Source organism: Parus major, chromosome 23, assembly GCF_001522545.3.
Source record: "Parus major isolate Abel chromosome 23, Parus_major1.1, whole genome shotgun sequence".
In the NCBI taxonomy this organism is placed as follows: Eukaryota; Metazoa; Chordata; class Aves; order Passeriformes; family Paridae; genus Parus; species Parus major.
This window is the reverse complement of record NC_031791.1, coordinates 4017036-4032381: the sequence shown is the minus strand read 5'-3', so window position 1 is coordinate 4032381 and position 15346 is coordinate 4017036. Positions and strand designations below refer to the sequence as shown.

At 52.7% G+C, this 15346-nt stretch overlaps 3 protein-coding genes across 6 annotated transcripts in view; all 3 read left to right on the top strand.

The window, feature by feature from the left end:
• Nucleotides 1-23: 23 nt before the first annotated feature.
• Nucleotides 24-6416, top strand: SF3A3 (splicing factor 3a subunit 3). 2 transcript variants are annotated; one of them, XM_015649386.2, is made up of 17 exons: nucleotides 26-171; nucleotides 246-293; nucleotides 412-464; nucleotides 862-967; nucleotides 1352-1424; nucleotides 1794-1885; nucleotides 2011-2093; nucleotides 2443-2581; nucleotides 2908-2976; nucleotides 3334-3401; nucleotides 3743-3850; nucleotides 4047-4116; nucleotides 4561-4725; nucleotides 4838-4948; nucleotides 5347-5437; nucleotides 5747-5802; nucleotides 6136-6416. In XM_015649386.2, exons 1-17 carry the CDS (start codon nucleotides 76-78, stop codon nucleotides 6211-6213), a joined length of 1506 nt encoding a protein of 501 aa, XP_015504872.1. In that variant the 5' UTR covers nucleotides 26-75; the 3' UTR covers nucleotides 6214-6416. The 2 variants fall into 2 exon arrangements, with proteins under 2 accessions (XP_033375481.1, XP_015504872.1); XM_033519590.1 differs by lacking the exon at nucleotides 4561-4725 and having other exon boundaries at nucleotides 24-171.
• Nucleotides 6417-8684: 2268 nt separating this feature from the next.
• Nucleotides 8685-11022, top strand: LOC107214054 (mucin-5AC-like). The gene is made up of 5 exons (XM_033519646.1): nucleotides 8685-9265; nucleotides 9473-9571; nucleotides 9745-9997; nucleotides 10113-10196; nucleotides 10985-11022. Exons 1-5 carry the CDS (start codon nucleotides 8696-8698, stop codon nucleotides 11020-11022), a joined length of 1044 nt encoding a protein of 347 aa, XP_033375537.1. The 5' UTR covers nucleotides 8685-8695.
• A 1979-nt stretch (nucleotides 11023-13001) lies between these two features.
• The window catches only part of INPP5B (inositol polyphosphate-5-phosphatase B), a 14413-nt gene continuing 12068 nt past the window's right edge, over nucleotides 13002-15346 (top strand). For 2 of the 3 annotated variants that reach the window (XM_015649470.3, XM_015649469.3), the window contains exons 1-5: nucleotides 13002-13220; nucleotides 13656-13735; nucleotides 14082-14179; nucleotides 14555-14584; nucleotides 15074-15184. In XM_015649470.3, the coding sequence (XP_015504956.1) occupies nucleotides 13164-13220; nucleotides 13656-13735; nucleotides 14082-14179; nucleotides 14555-14584; nucleotides 15074-15184 (376 nt within the window). In that variant the 5' untranslated portion in view covers nucleotides 13002-13163. The other variant, XM_015649471.2, reaches the window with a different exon arrangement.

Genomic DNA, 15346 nt, shown 5'->3' with positions numbered 1-15346 from the left:
CGGAACCGGAACCTTCCCGCACACACGGCCGGGCCTTGCCGGGGCCTTCCGGCGGTAGTGGGAGTCGTGCGCGGGATGGAGACGATCCTGGAGCAGCAGCGGCGGTACCATGAGGAGCGGGAGCGGCTCATGGACGTGATGGTGAAGGAGATGCTCACCAAGAAGTCCACGGTGCGCCCGGGGCCTTGGGGGGTGCGGGAGGCCGCGTCCCGGGCCCGCGCTCACTGCCTCGGCTCTCCCCGCAGCTCCGCGACCAGATCAACTCGGACCATCGCACCCGGGCCATGCAGGACGTGAGTGCTCCGGGGCCGGGGAGGGAGCGGGCTGGGGCCGGGCCGGGCTGCCCGGAGCGAGCGGGACCCGTCCCGGTAACGGGCTCTGCGGCGCTCGGGCCTCTCCTTTGTTCCGCAGAGGTACATGGAGGTGAGCGGCAACCTGCGCGACCTGTACGACGACAAGGACGGGTGAGTGTGCCCGGGGCCCTCGTATGGCCTGAGCGTGCCCCGCTGTTTGAATGTAAATATCTAAAGAATAACACGCGAATCGAGATGCTGTGACTAAATGCAGGGCAGGAGCCGAGTGCACGTGGGAAGCGGCCGTGTTGGATGGACACGTTTTGTTATGCTGTGTTATGTTATGACGTGGGGAGGCTCTGGCTGCTCTGGGGGTTTGTCGGGGTGTGTGGAGGATGTGGCTCTGAGCCCGGTGGGCTGGGAGGTCCCCTGTGACTCGGAGGTTTGCAGTCAGACACTGCAGCATAGACTGGGACTAAGGTTGTGTCAGTGTCACACTTGTTTTCCCTTCCCTTCCCTTCCCTTCCCTTCCCTTCCCTTCCCTCTGTTGCTGCCCATGAACTCATAGCCTACGTAAGGAAGAACTAAGTGCCATTTCTGGGCCAAATGAATTTGCGGAGTTTTACAACAGACTGAAGCAAATTAAGGAATTTCACCGGAAGCACCCAAATGAGGTGAGTACTTACATAGGAACAGGTGAGGTGTGCTCTGTTGGGTCCCATCCCTAAAGGAAACAGAGCTTTTGTTTCCCCGGTTTTATTGCATTAAATACAAGTACTGAGGACACGCAGCACAGCTGCTGAGGGTCAGGCAGCATGTGAGGGAGACAGACACTCTCCCTGTTCCCTGCTACAACAGGGATGTTCAGCTGAGCTGAAAGGGTCTCACCTTTCTTGTGTTGGCTAAAACCACGCTTTCGCCTTTGTGAAAAGTGACAAAGCTCTGAATCTCTTTTCTGTTTGCAGTTTCATTATTTGCCACCTTGTGTCATTTTGTATTAGTTATTCTATGACAGGAGCAGAAGTAAATCACTCTGTGGCTTTTATCTGCCCATGCAGATCTGTGTTCCTATGTCAGTGGAGTTTGAGGAGCTGCTGAAGGCCAGAGACAACCCGAGTGAAGAAGCTCAGAGTAAGTTTGTAGTTTGCTCCAGCTTTGGCATTATTTAATAGGTTGTTTGATCTGGTTTTAATGTTTTAATGTAAGGGCCTGACCTCCCTTTTACTAAATGAATTCTGAAAATTCTCCTGTCATATAAATGCTCCTGAACTGCAGTCCCTGGAATGTTTGCCAGTGAGGATGCATTCCTGAGGAATGTTCTGGTGCTTGCACAGAGCAGCAGTTGGGGCTGCTCAAGGAGTGTCAGAGCATCACAGCACCTTCCTTAAGTATAAATGAGGCTTCTAGGAAAAGGCTAATCCTTTTCCAGTTCAAAAACAGTTATATAATAAGTAGGGAATATTAAGCTCATAATAAAACTTTTCATGATCTTTCCTACAGATCTGGTGGAGTTCACAGATGAGGAAGGGTACGGACGATACTTGGATTTGCATGATTGTTACCTCAAATACATTAACCTGAAATCATCAGAGGTGAGTGGCTGCAGTGTGTGGACCCAGGGATCTCCAGGCCCTGCACAGGCTGGGGCTTCTCTTTTCTGGGAACTGGATGTTAATTTGGCCGTGTATGAACTCTGACTCAAACTTTCTGTTCTTAGAAATTGGATTATATCACTTACTTATCCACATTTGACCAACTCTTCGATATTCCCAAGGAGAGAAAAAATGCTGAATATAAGAGGTGAGCCTGTCTGCCTGCCTGCTCTCTTTATGGCATTTGTTGAGAAGAAATTTGCTTCTGAAGTCTTCAGCTGCAGAGATTATAATTAACAGACAAACTTAACTCACATAAATTAGGTCCCTGAGCTCAGTCACGTGTCTGAGCCCCAAGCAAACTTGCAATGCAGCAGAGATCCAGCTCAGAGGACGAGCTTTAATGTAGCCTTGGAACTACTGTGTGAAGAAAATCCTGTGTGGAAAACTGACCTGACCTTGGTCACGTCCCTGTGCAGCACGGGAGGGAAGTGACTGTCCAAGGATGTGTTTAGAGAGTGATAATGAATTACCTGTGCTCATGATTCCCCTGCCAGGTATCTTGAAATGCTCCTTGAGTACCTGCAGGATTACACGGATCGAGTGAAACCGTTACTGGACCAGAATGAACTTTTTGGGAAAATTCAGACGGAGTTTGAGAAGAAGTGGGAGAACGGCACATTCCCGGGCTGGCCGGTGAGCAACCTGAGCCTGGCTGATGCTCCTGTGTTTGTGAGGGGGTTGTGTGGATCACCTGGGGGTGACCATGGCAGTGAGGGCTGCAGCTCTGTGTCACCAGGGTGCAGGGTGACACTGACCTGAATTTAAAACCCAGCATAACTGATTTAAAATGAGCATTGTTTCAGGTTGGCTTATTTTGTATCTTTACTATTGCACCATTTTCAGTTTAGTAAGAGGATTTTTCTCTGTGAAATGAACTGTTTTTCTTGAAGTTAAAATATTCTGTGGCCAGAAGTGTTGTAGTATGTCATGCAGCTCTTGCATGTGGTTTTTTTTGGCAGAAAGAGACCAGCAGTGCCCTCACCCATGCTGGTGCCCACCTGGACCTCTCGGCCTTCTCCTCCTGGGAGGTATGTTCCCAGTGCTCTGCACTTACTGCCACATTTTGAGCAGGTGGAAGTTCAGTCATTTGGGGCTTTTGTGTAATTTTAGTGCTCTGGTTTTGTCCCTGGCTCTGTGCTTTCCTGGAAAAACTTTGATGGTGCTGATAATTTCATTTCTCCCATTGGGGGATGTAACTTGGAAGACCTGGTTAGATTTGTCACATTCCTCATTTTCCCAGGAGGAGGGGTACAGTGTTGACAGTCCTTTCTTGAATACTGTTCATCAGAGGTTTTTTTTTTTTCATTAATAAGCTAAAGTGGACTTTATCCACATTGTATGTGTTGAACAGCTTGTCTCTTACAGTGATTTGTTTAATTGAACAGGAATTGGCCTCCCTGGGGCTGGACAGGTTAAAATCAGCTTTGCTGGCTCTGGGGCTGAAGTGTGGCGGGTAAGGTGCAGTCTTTGTAGAGTTCCTTTCAGTTTCTGAGGTGTTCCTGTATCACATTTCTTTCTGGGATACTTGTGTGGTTATCTCTGTTGTACTAGAATCACCTTAATGATATTTGAAAGATAAAACATTAAGAGCCAGGCAGTGAGATCTGCTGCTGTAAACTGGTCCTGTGTAGGAGTCTCTGGTACAGCAGACTTTGACTTGAGGAGTGAGGACAAAGATAAAAGGAATCTCATGGTTTCTTAAAAGCTATGTTTAGAATTTTATTGCATGAATTCAGATAGTTCTCAGGAAAGGTAAAACTGCAGTCAAGACTAATCCCGTCCCTGCCTCTGCAGGACTCTGGAGGAGCGTGCTCAGAGGCTTTTTAGCACTAAAGGCAAATCCCTGGAAGCTCTTGATCCTTCCTTGTTTGCTAAGAATCCAAAGACAAAAGGAAGCAAAAGGTGAGTTCTTAGAGGCCATTCTGAGGCTGGCAATGGATGAGGAGTATTCTATAGTCACCACTCTTGTGTAGCTAGGATAGAGATCCTGGAGTATTAGAAGCGTTTCTAATGAATGTTGGACCAAAAAATGCTGAACCAAACAGAAGGTATCAGAGCTGGGCATGTGCATTTAATGAGGATTCCTCCTCTGTTTCAGAGACACTGAGAGAAATAAAGATCTTGCATTCCTGGAAGCTCAGATATATGAGTACGTGGAAGTTCTTGGGGTAAGAATTTTGTTTTTAAGCTTTTTATTTCAGAGCTGTCAAATAGTGACTGGAATGTTGTCCTCATCTTTATGTAGTGCTTTTATAAACAGCATCACATAAGTGTGCTGCACCACATTGTTTTGTGCAAAAGTCACACAGTATTGCAAACCTTTACTTGATCTGCCTTGCCCCTTGCCTTCAGTTTTGGGGGATTATTTTCAGGAGGATGGCTGCTGCTTATTGGAAGTGGTAGTAGGTGATACAAGGTTTCATTCTTTGCAAGGAGGAAATGTCAGGGTACTAAAAACTGAAATTATATGGCTGAGTAAGGTGGGAGTTCTCTGCTTCACACTGGTCTTCTGTTTTCTCCCTCTACACGAGGAAATTTTTTGCTACAAGAGTTTGCCCTGACATTTTTGCTGTCGTGGTGTGTGGACAATCCCTTCCTTTCTCGCACTCCAGGAACAAAGACACCTCACCCATGAGAATGTGCAGCGTAAGCAGGCACGGACAGGAGAGGAGAGAGAGGAGGAGGAGGAAGAGCAGATCAGCGAGAGCGAGAGTGAAGATGAAGAAAATGAAATCATTTATAACCCTAAAAATCTGCCTCTTGGTTGGGATGGGAAGGTAGCCCAGACTATCTGGCTTCGAGAAGTGGGAGAGGTCACTGACTCCATGCTGCTTCTCTCTTTATGTTTCTTTGCCACACAGCCTAATCCTCATGTCTCCTTGCTTGCAGCCCATCCCTTACTGGTTGTATAAACTCCATGGTTTGAACATCAACTACAACTGTGAGATTTGTGGTAACTACACCTACCGAGGGCCCAAGGCATTCCAGCGGCACTTTGCAGTAAGTGGCATTCACTGCAGGAACAGCCCTGCTGCATTCATTCAGTCGTTGGAATGTCACTGCTGAGTCCCTGGGGACCCTGAGCAGCACCTCTGCCATGTGGCTCTGAGCTTGTGCTGCAGGGCCATGCAGCAGGACCCAGAGATCGTGGTAGCATACAGAGATCTCTGTTGCTCATGCTGTACCATCCCTGCCCATTTGAACACCCATTCCCGTGCTCAGGTCTGATGGGTGCAGTGTGGCTGTTGATGGCTTCTGGTGTTACTGTCTGCAGGACAAGAAAATAATGTTTTTATAGAGGCCTGTGTATTTTGCACCCTGTTCAGATGTCACTGTCTTTTGTGCTCCTTGTGGAGGATGTGGTGTTCCCTCTCACACTGATCTCATTTCTCCCCCAGGAGTGGAGACATGCCCATGGAATGCGGTGCCTGGGCATTCCCAACACAGCACACTTTGCCAATGTCACACAGATTGAGGATGCAGTCTCGTGTAAGTAGTGATGGCACAACAGGGAGCATGTGAAAGAGTACCACCTTTTCTGAAGGAGTGGCTTTGGACCTTGGTCTCGTGTCCCATCCTGAACAATCCATATAAAGGCTTGTTTGCTGCAGTTCAGTGCCTTTCAGTAACCACACAACGAAATGATAACTTTGTAATGGATGTTAGATACATTCCTGGACTGCTAAAGTGACCCTGTTTTAAAGGAGAGGGGAAAAAAGCTCATGTATATATTTTACTGAATTAAAAACAGTATCTTGAGGAAAGTGGCATAGATCCTGTTTGGCTTTGTGTTTGCAGTGTGGGCAAAGCTGAAACAGCAGAAGGCTTCAGAGAGGTGGCAGCCTGATACAGAGGTGAGCAGTAAGAGGCATTCAGTGTCTCCACTCCTGTGTTGATGGGAACCCCTTGCTCCTGGGTGTGAGCAGTGTCCTCACTTACACTGGTGCCTTTTCCTAAACTTCTGTTCCAAAGCCATTTTTCAGCAGTGTGCAGGGCAAGAGTGGGAAGTAAAATCTGTTATAAAACCTGTAATGACTCTGGCCCTGGCTGAGCTCTTCTCCCAAGACCTGCTGGCAGATCCACTGCCTGCCTTCCTGCCCAGAGGTTCTGGCTGGATGCTCACGTTCAGTGGCTGCTCTTGGAGCTAACATATGAGTGCTGTTTCTAAACGGTTGGTTCTGTTCCAGGAGGAATATGAGGATTCCAGTGGGAATGTGGTGAATAAAAAGACCTACGAAGACCTGAAGCGCCAAGGGCTGCTGTAGCTGTCCCCAGATGAAGGATCTCACAATTGCAGAGAGTGGATCTTGCAGCAGCTCTAACTTCTTCATTGTCTGGATTTTGTATGTGCATGGATATAGATTACAAGAATACTTTATAGAGTCACTTTCTAGTAAGCCCCTTAGACTTGTGACATTGTTTTATATTAAAAAATACCTTGAAAAATAAAGTCATTGTAATTTAGGAAGTGCCATGAGCCTTGTCTTCTTTTGTATGCTGGAAGAGTTTTGATTACAGTGTGTTTAAAATACTTTTCACACAGCTGTCAGAAACAATTCCTTCTCTCATTTCCACTCTGCTGGAAATGTTTATGGTGAGGGTTTATCCTCTGAAGCACATGGACACTGACAGGTACTGGTCCTGTTTCTAGATCTGGGTGTGAACTTGTGGTTTTCTTCACAAAATGAGTTCACCTGCCTTACAGAACTGTTTTTACCTTGGGTCTGTCTCCCTGGGGAGCTTTGGCTGTTGTTTTTTTCAGGGAATTACCAAATGAGCTCCAGGCTGTTGGCTTGAATGACCTGGTAGGTGGTTCATGTGCACATCCTTCTGAGGTGCAGGAGGATGGAGATGGGAACACTTACTGTGTTTAGAGGTGCCTGGTGTTGCTCCAGGAGCACCCTTGGTTCCTGGACAGCTCAGAGGTCTGTACCTACCCCATGGATTCATGATGCCTCAAGAATTGCAGGTCCGTTGTGCAGAGGGCACTCACCTCACATGTGGCAGTGGCAGTTGTGCCCCCCAGTCCCCTGAGTGCACTGGTGGTTTGTGTGACGTGTCCATCCTCACATGCCCTTTCTCCATTGCTGCTCAGGACCGTTTGTGTCTCTGCTGCTGTGGAGCCGCTTGTGACGCTTCCCCGGGGCTTGGCTGGCAGGGGTGGGGCTGGGCTGTGGGGCAGGTGCCACAGCAGCTGCTCAGAGGTGCTCCTGCAGTCACTCCTGCAGTGCTGGCAGTGACTGCAGGAGCGCTGGGGCTTCAGGGATAGGCAGACAGGTGAGTCAGTGCTGTGGGCTCTTACCCTGCCTGGGAGGAAGGTTGTTCTGGGGTGAGGCCATGTCAGGCAGATGTTGGTTCCGTGCCTGCCCTGGGGCTAGGCTGGCACTGGACTCAGTAAGGATGTCCAGAGCTGTTCTGGGTGCTGGCTGGGCTGGTTGGCAGGGTGAGGTGCCAGCTGGCTCCCTCTTTTTTCAGTCACTGAGGGAACAGCCTTGGAGGTCTCTGAATGAGCTTCAAGCCCTTCCAGGTCCTGGGGGAATGGTGACTCAGCCTAAATCATAAAACAGGAGGGGAGCATTACCATTCTCCTTGGAGAATTTGGCTTTGGAGCCTGTTTGGAGTCACATCTCCACCATTTCCTTAGCAAAACAGGTAAACATTTGGAATGCAAATGATGGAGAGCCAGGTCTCATCTTCATTTGCAGCAGCAGCAGCAGCAGCAGCAGCAGCATGGTGGCACTTTTCCCTGTGTCACCGTGGCTCCTGCTCGTGGCAGGGCTGTGCTGTCTCTGAACTCCAGGGAGGGTTGTTGCCACACCAACAGCACACACAGCTCCCCAGGGCTCCTGCTCCACATCAGCAGCTGCAGCAGCCTCGGTGGATTTGGGGAGTCTCTCAGGAGGGGCTGACAGGTTGTCCTAGGGCTGAGCACTGGAGTAGAGCACAGAGCTGCACGGGGGTGTCCACCCATGGGGGAGCAGCTCTGACAGTCCCTCCTTCTGCCAGGTCTGGCTGCAGCTGCTGGTGGATGAGGATGGCTGGACACCGGTGGCTCATCCCCTCAACTCGAGGTAACGGGGCTCTGGTGCAGCACAGAGAGCAGTGTCTGTCTGTCTGTCTGTCTGTCTGTCTGACTCCATCCTACATCCATCTCTGCTCCAGCTGTTGGGGGCTTTGCCAGAGGCCTCCCTGGGGTGAGGGGTGGCTGCTGGTCACCTAGGGCTTTGGGAAGGTGGAGGAGTGTCCCTGCTTATCTGTTTCAAGGATGAGATGCCTGTGCTCCTGGAGGCTCTCTGGGCTGTGGGTAAAGCAGACAGCAGGTGTGGTGCTCTCAGCCATTCCCACTCCATTCCAGGCTTGCTGCTCTGCATCTTGGCTCTGCAACTCTGTCTTCAGGACTCTCTTGCCACAGCAGGTGAGTTCTGTATCCCAAAGGGAAATCTGGAGGCCTGTGGGAAGAGGGGCAAAGGCAGTGTGGTGCACCAGGAACTTTGTGTCTGTCCTCTCCAGGCTGTGCTCTGTAGGACAGAGCTGCAGGACACGTGAGGAACCTTTCCTCATGGTTTGGCCCCCATAAAAACCTGTTTTTCCCAGGCAATATGGCTGGAAGTGGGAGGGAGAGGCTGCTGCTGTGCTGGGCTGTTGGCTCTGCCCTGATCTGGGTGCCCAAATGGTGGCTGCAAGTGGACCCTGTTGGACACATCCTGTCACTGGCTGCCATTTCACCTCCCAGCCACAGTGTGACAGATGCTTCCCACAGGTCCCTCTGGACTGTGCCATGGCTCAGGAAGGGACACAGAACTCACTGAGTATGTTTTCCCTTGGTGTTTTCTTCACCAAGCAGGAGCTTTTTATTTTTCAGTGCACAACACAGCTGCCAGTACCACGGTGACAGCCACCAAGAGCACCTCAGCAGCCACCAAGAACACCTTGGTAGGGGTGGTGACCACCAAGAAAGCCTCATTGGTGGCTGTGACCACCAAGAACACTTCAGTGGCCACACAGAATGCTGCAGTGGTAGCGGTCACCAAGAACACCTCGGTGGTAGCCATGGCCACCAAGAACACCTCAGCGGCCACCAAGAACACCTCAGTGTTAGTCAAGGCCACCAAGAATGCATTGGCAGCTACCAAGAACACCTCGGTGATGGCCATGACCACCAAGAATGCCTCAGCAGCCACCAAGAATGGTTTGGTGGTGGTGGCATCTACCAAGGAAGCCTCGGCGGCCACCAAGAACACCTCAGTGGTGGTGGTCACCAACAATGCCTCTCTGGTGGCCACCAACACCTCTGTGAAGGGAGCAGAAGAGACAATGGTAAGGCAAGAAATGAAAAGAGGGCCATTGCTGGGCTGTTGCAGCCCTAGGGACAATGTGACTTGCTCAGCCAGCCACTCACAAGATCCAGGAATGCCATGGGAACATCTCCTGTGGTGGAAGGGAGCACAGTGGGTGGCCAGGTGAGGCTGTGGTTGTGTCAGCTAGGAGGCTTTGCTGCAAGGTGATACCCTGGTGTCTCTGCAGCAAACGTGCCAGAGTTTCCAGTGCTCCGGAGAGAGATGTTACCAGGATGCAGGCCATGCCAACAGAACAACCACCTGCCATAATGAGACCTACTGCGAGGTATGGAGATGCAAGGGGGCTCCAACAGGGGAAGCCTTCTCTTTTTCTCAGGAATCCACAGTGCTCTAACAAGTCTGTGTCCATCTCCCTTTCCTATCTGACAGTTTGTCAGTTATTTTTGCTCCTTTATGACAGCACCTCTTCACACTCATTTTATCCTTTGCCCGTTGCAGCTTTATCGTTTCTCCAGCACGAACTACACAGCCCGGTGCAGCGGTGGGTGCAGCGTGGAGCCGTGCAGCACCAACAGCAGTGTGAGCAGGCAGCAGTGTGCCCTGGAGTGCTGTGCTGGCCCTCTCTGCCTGCAGCTCAACGCCAGCGCCTACGGTATCACCCAGCTTCGTTCTGCGGTGGAGATGGGAGATGGGTGGGGAGAATCGTGGAGGGGCTGTGGCTGCACCTCTTCTGCTCTGTCCTTGGAGCTGGGTGAGGGGCAGGGTGGCAGCTCTGACTGCTGTGTGAGCAGTGCTGCTGCTGTGTGGCTGTGGAGGGTCCCATGTGGGCTGTGGCCAGCCTCACAGGGCTCCTTGTGCGTCTGCAGGTGACCTGCCACCCACCACCACTTCCACCGTGCCACTGACAGCCACCACCACCACCACCCCCCGGCCTCCCCCCCAAAACGTAGGTACTGCAGGAGCATCCGTGGGTTCTGGGGTCTGTGGCTGCTGGGATGGCTGAGCTCCCACCTGAGCAGGGGACAGGGAAAGGTCCCTCCTCCACTTCCCTTATGGGGTAAAAAGCTGACTCTAGAAGGGCAACAAGTCCTGAAGGAGCAGTGGAAGTCCATAAGGAGCCCCATCGAGTGGGCCTTATCCCTGTCCCTCAGGCCTGTTCCCCAGACCAGTGCTTGCATCAGCTCAGGCAGTTTGACCTGACAATGGGATGACCATGGGTGCAGCCTGCAGCTGCACAGAGGGTGCAGGACCCACCGGGCTCTGCAGCCCTTTCCTGAGTCTAGTGGAGGGGAAGGTCCTTATCTTTGCAGAGCCCTCTTAAGAGGAAGGAAAAAGAGGCTTGAAACTTGCTTGCTCTGCTGGTCTTTCAGTAGTTTCTTGCAGTTTCAGAATACTCCTTTATCTCTGGATCTAAAAAGCCTGAGAGCACAAATACCAGCAGAGCAGAGGGGGGTGGAGAGGAGCCCTCTGGACTGAAGGGCTGTCTGAAATGCAGTTTTTGTCCAACGAGTCTGATGGACAGATAGTGTCTTCCGGTCCTTTCTCTCACAGGGCAAAGTGTGTGCAGCATTTTCCTGTCACGGGGACGAGTGTTTCAAAGGCAGGAAGACCTTCACTAGGTGCATTTTGGGGCAGGACTTCTGTGAGGTATGGCCTGGGGCTGCAGAGCATTGTGTTCCTGTAATGCCAATACTAAAGGCTCTGCATGACCCTCAGGCTAATGTCTCTCTCCTTCCAGATGAAGAAGATGGGCTTGAATTACATGGCAGGATGTAGCAAAGCCTGCAAGTCTGCCAAACCAGTCTGTGCTGGTGGGATGAAGGCTGCCTGCTATCTGGAGTGCTGCCCAGCCACCCCAAAAGCCAGCTGTCTGAGACTGGATGGCAAAGTTCACTTCAATAGTGCTGGGCAGGTGACACTAGCCCCGCTCCTGGAGGTCATGGCATGTGGGGTGGTCCTTCTCCTGAATTACTGGTTCTCCACTTCCCTCTGGGGTTAGATGATCAGGTGGCTTCACAGCCTCTCCTGTAGGATCAGTAGGATCCCACCGCTCTCTGACTTCAGCCAAGGTTGCCAGCAAATGCCCTCTGTGCTGTCCCTGTCCCTTCAACAAGGCATCTGGGGCCCTCTGCATCTGCTCATGGGCAGCTGCACACCCTTGGGGGTCACTCTGCTTGCCCTGCACAGGACCCTGCTGTTGATCCTAAAGCCCCCTTAAGCTGCACTCTGAATCCCATACCATCCCAGGATGGGTGAGTCCTGGCATGTCAATAAATTTTAAGTACTTGAAAACAAGATTCCCCTGTTTCCCAGAGGAAACACAGTTTATCTGTGCACTTAGAAAGCTACATCAAGGGATTTTACCGTACTCTGCCCAAACCCTGTAGATCTGAGAGACCTGCAAGCTATTTGTGGATCCTGGGAGTGGTGCACTCTTGGTGTCTGGGCTGCTGGAATGGGGGACCTCAGGAGTTGGAACAAGAGGGTATTAGGGCTCCTTAAAACCCAGAAAATTCTGCATTGACTGAGGCACAGGGGCTGCTCTAATCAATGACCTGCTTGTGGCACCATCTTCCTGCACCCCCTCTGTCCTGTTAGTTCCCAAGTGCTCTGGCAGTGAAATGCTTCTTGCCTGTGTACTGAAATAGTAACTTTATGTTTCATCTCCCAGTCTTAGGCAGGGAAGTGGGATTAATCTAAAAGCATCTCACATTTCAGATGATTCTGTTTCACATCTGTGGTTCTCTACTGCTACAGGCAGAGTCCAGAGGTGAGCACACAGAGCATGGAGCTGGCCAGGCACAATTACCTGCAGTCCATGCACTGCCACTCACACATGCACGGAGCTGTTCCCTGCCTCCACTGTCCTCTGCTGCCACCGGCTCCTTAGAGAAAAGACCGCAAAATATTAAAACCTTTGTGTCAGCCCCCTTTGGTGCTGGTGTTTTGAGTGTGGCTGAACACAGTGTGACCTGTGGGAGGGCGAGAGAGCTGGGTGGATTTGAGTCCTTGGATCCTCGAGCACCTTCCCAGCAAGAAGGCGGAGCTGGGCCTCACTGCCAGCCCTACCGGGGTGGATGTGGGGCTGCATGAAAAACACGTCATTCTACCCCAGCCGGCCCTTGCCACGCTGCAGCTCCTGTTCTGCTACAGCCAAACCGCAGCTCAGCCTTTGGGGGTGTGTTTACTTTGTCTCAGGCCAGTCTCAGTGTATTCATGTCAAGGGTTCTTCTGTCTCAAGAACACAGCCCAGCAGCACAATTCTTGTAAGGTTTGGTGCTTAGAGTAGCGTTTTCAGACTGTTCCCTTGCCCTGTTCACCTTGTTGGTGAGTAGAGAGGAACTGGGAAGTGTTTCAGAGCTGTCCCTGACCGAGACCACTCGAGTTTTCCCTGTCTTTCGACGTACATCTCGTATATCTGTGGAAGTAGCTGATTTAGCCCAAACCCCGTCTCTACAGTGCAGAAGGCTCTGGTGATATTTTACAACATTCTTCTTCGCATTAAGAATAGCCCGGCTCCTGCGCTGGGTCATCTTGAAATTCAACCAAGAAATAATTCAAGGCGCTACTGGAAATAAGACCATCTCGCGATTTTCCATGGAAATGATCCTTTCCCATATCTGCCGACCCGAGAGGTTCCCCCTCTCAGTCTCCCCTTCCTTCCGGGAGGGGCCAGCCGGAGGCGCGGGGCTCTGGCAGGGCCGTGCCGTGCCTCCCCCGTCCTTCTCATCCCTGCGTGCATTATCGGCTGGGCCGTGCCGAGCCACAGCGCTCCCACCGCCGCTTCCCGGAGCTGCCCCGTTATTTCCGGCGGGTCCCGGAGCGGGGCGATAACGGAGCGGCCCCGGTGGGGGGAGCTGCGCTGAGAGCGCAGCCGCCGCCGGGAGAGCCTCCGGGTCCCGGGCAGCGGGGCGGAGATGGACCAGTCGGTCGCCATCCAGGAGAGCCTAGCGGCGGGGGCGACCTGCCGGATCGTATCCTTTGATCGGTGTCGCGGTGCCGCCGCGTTCCCAGCTCCGGGCTGTCCCCGTCGCTCCCGGCTCTGGGCTGTTCCCGTCGTTCCCAGCTCCGGGCTGTCCCCGTCGCTCCCGGCTCTGGGCTGTTCCCGTCGTTCCCAGCTCCGGGCTGTCCCCGTCGCTCCCGGCTCTGGGTTGTCCCCGTCACTCCCGGCTCCGGGATGTCCCCGTCGTTCCCAGCTCCGGGTTGTCCCCGTCACTCCCGGCTCCGGGTTGTCCCCGTCACTCCCGGCTCCGGGATGTCCCCGTCGTTCCCAGCTCCGGGATGTCCCCGTCACTCCCGGCTCCAGGATGTCCCCGTCCCCTGCGGTTTGTTCCCGCTGCTCCCTCCCGCCGATCCCCACACAGATCCTCCTCCCCTCCGCTGGTGCCGTTCCTTGACCGCGGGTGCAGGCGGTGCAGGGCCTCCTGGCGTCGGGGGACACTGTGGAGAGCCGGCTGCTGGGCCTGGTGGAGAGCCGCGGGCAGCACGCGTGGGTGCCGGACCGCAGCTCGGGGCGGGCGGGGAGAGCCCGAGAGAACTCTGCGGGTCCCTCACGAGCCTCGACAGCCACCCGGGAACCCCCTCCCACGGCAAGGGCTTTCCACAGGGGTGCTGTAGGGCCGTGGTGTCATGGGTGGTCAGTGAGGAGCCCCAGGCCCATGAGCTGCTCTGCTCTGGCAGTACTGTGAACACGTTGTTTAGGTGATGGGGTGAGCAGGTGGGTGGGCACTCGGTTGAGGAGTTACTTTGGGATTTGCATGAGGTGCTGCTGGCTGGGATGGGGTCTGTGTGCCAGAACTGAGGAGCTGCCTTCGTGTCTGCTCCTATGTTTGCAGAATCTATGTGTACACTCACCGGCGGATGGCCATCACAGCGGAGGACGTCTGGCTGGAGAGAGTCATCCCCATCACAGATGGGTTTGCAGTGGAAGAAGGTACTGACACACTGTGGTTGCTCAGTGGCCAGTTCCAAAGAATGGGATGAAGGGGTTTGGAGTCCATATTCTGCTCTTCTGCTTCCTGAAATTTGCAATCTATTCTGCCTTCACATTTTTTCAACTGTTTGTTATTCTTGGTGAAACTTGTGCATCACAAGGCATCTCTGGCAGGGCCATGTGAGGACCAGAGTACCCATGTCCCACCAGGCCCCAGCCACTGCCCCTGCCCAGCAGGTTTGTTCTACCTGCTTCTGTTCCTGCAGGGAATGTTTGGAGAATGGAGAGGTTGCCGAGCTCACTAATCTCAAAATATCAGTGTGATTTGCAAATCTGTTGCTTAACTTTCAGCTGAACTTTGTCTTACCTTTGCAGTTGTACTCGACACTGACCTTCACGTCATTGGTGAGTTCTGAGGTTGCTTCGGTGCTTGCATTAGAGATGCTCTGGGCCCTGGGCCAGCTGCACGCAGTGGGGCAGGAGTGGGGGGTTCTTTGCCCCAGGGGAGCTGGCTGGGTTGTGCCCTGCGGCTCCTGGGGAAGTTGCCATGCTGCTGGCCATTGTTAGCTGCTGCTAATGAGCATTGTGAGCCCCACTCAACCGAGGGAACTAATTTTCTGTATGTTTTTAAACTGCTGCTGGAAGATTAATTATTGTCCCTGCACAACCAGAATAATTTTTTTTTTTTATAAAAGATGATTTTTATATTTTAAGCGGCATTTTCATGTAAAATTTTGGAAAGAAACATGGTAAGAAGGCATGGGGAGATGTTGCCAAAGGCTTGCGTGCATGTGCACACCCGCCTGTGTAGAGCTGAGAAACGCTCAGTTTGTGACGGCTTGTCAGCACAACCCACAGGAGCTCTTTCTTAGCTCTTTCTCCCGATGTCCTCAGGCTCGGACGTGACCGTCCAGATCAGCTCAGCGGACGATCGACTGACAGTGCAGCTGCCCTTCGGCTCCCACACGCGCACGTTCCTGCAGGAGGTCAGCAGGTGCAGCCCAGGTAGGAGCTCCACGGTGCGGATGTGGCGGCGCCTTCGGCTGCGGGGCTGCGTCTGCTCGTCTGTCCCGCCTTGGCGTCTCCTGGCCGAACTCGCTCAGCGCTGTCGCGGCTCGCGATTCCCCACCGCCAGGCAGCTCGGCAGCGACCGTCCGCGTTTCGGGG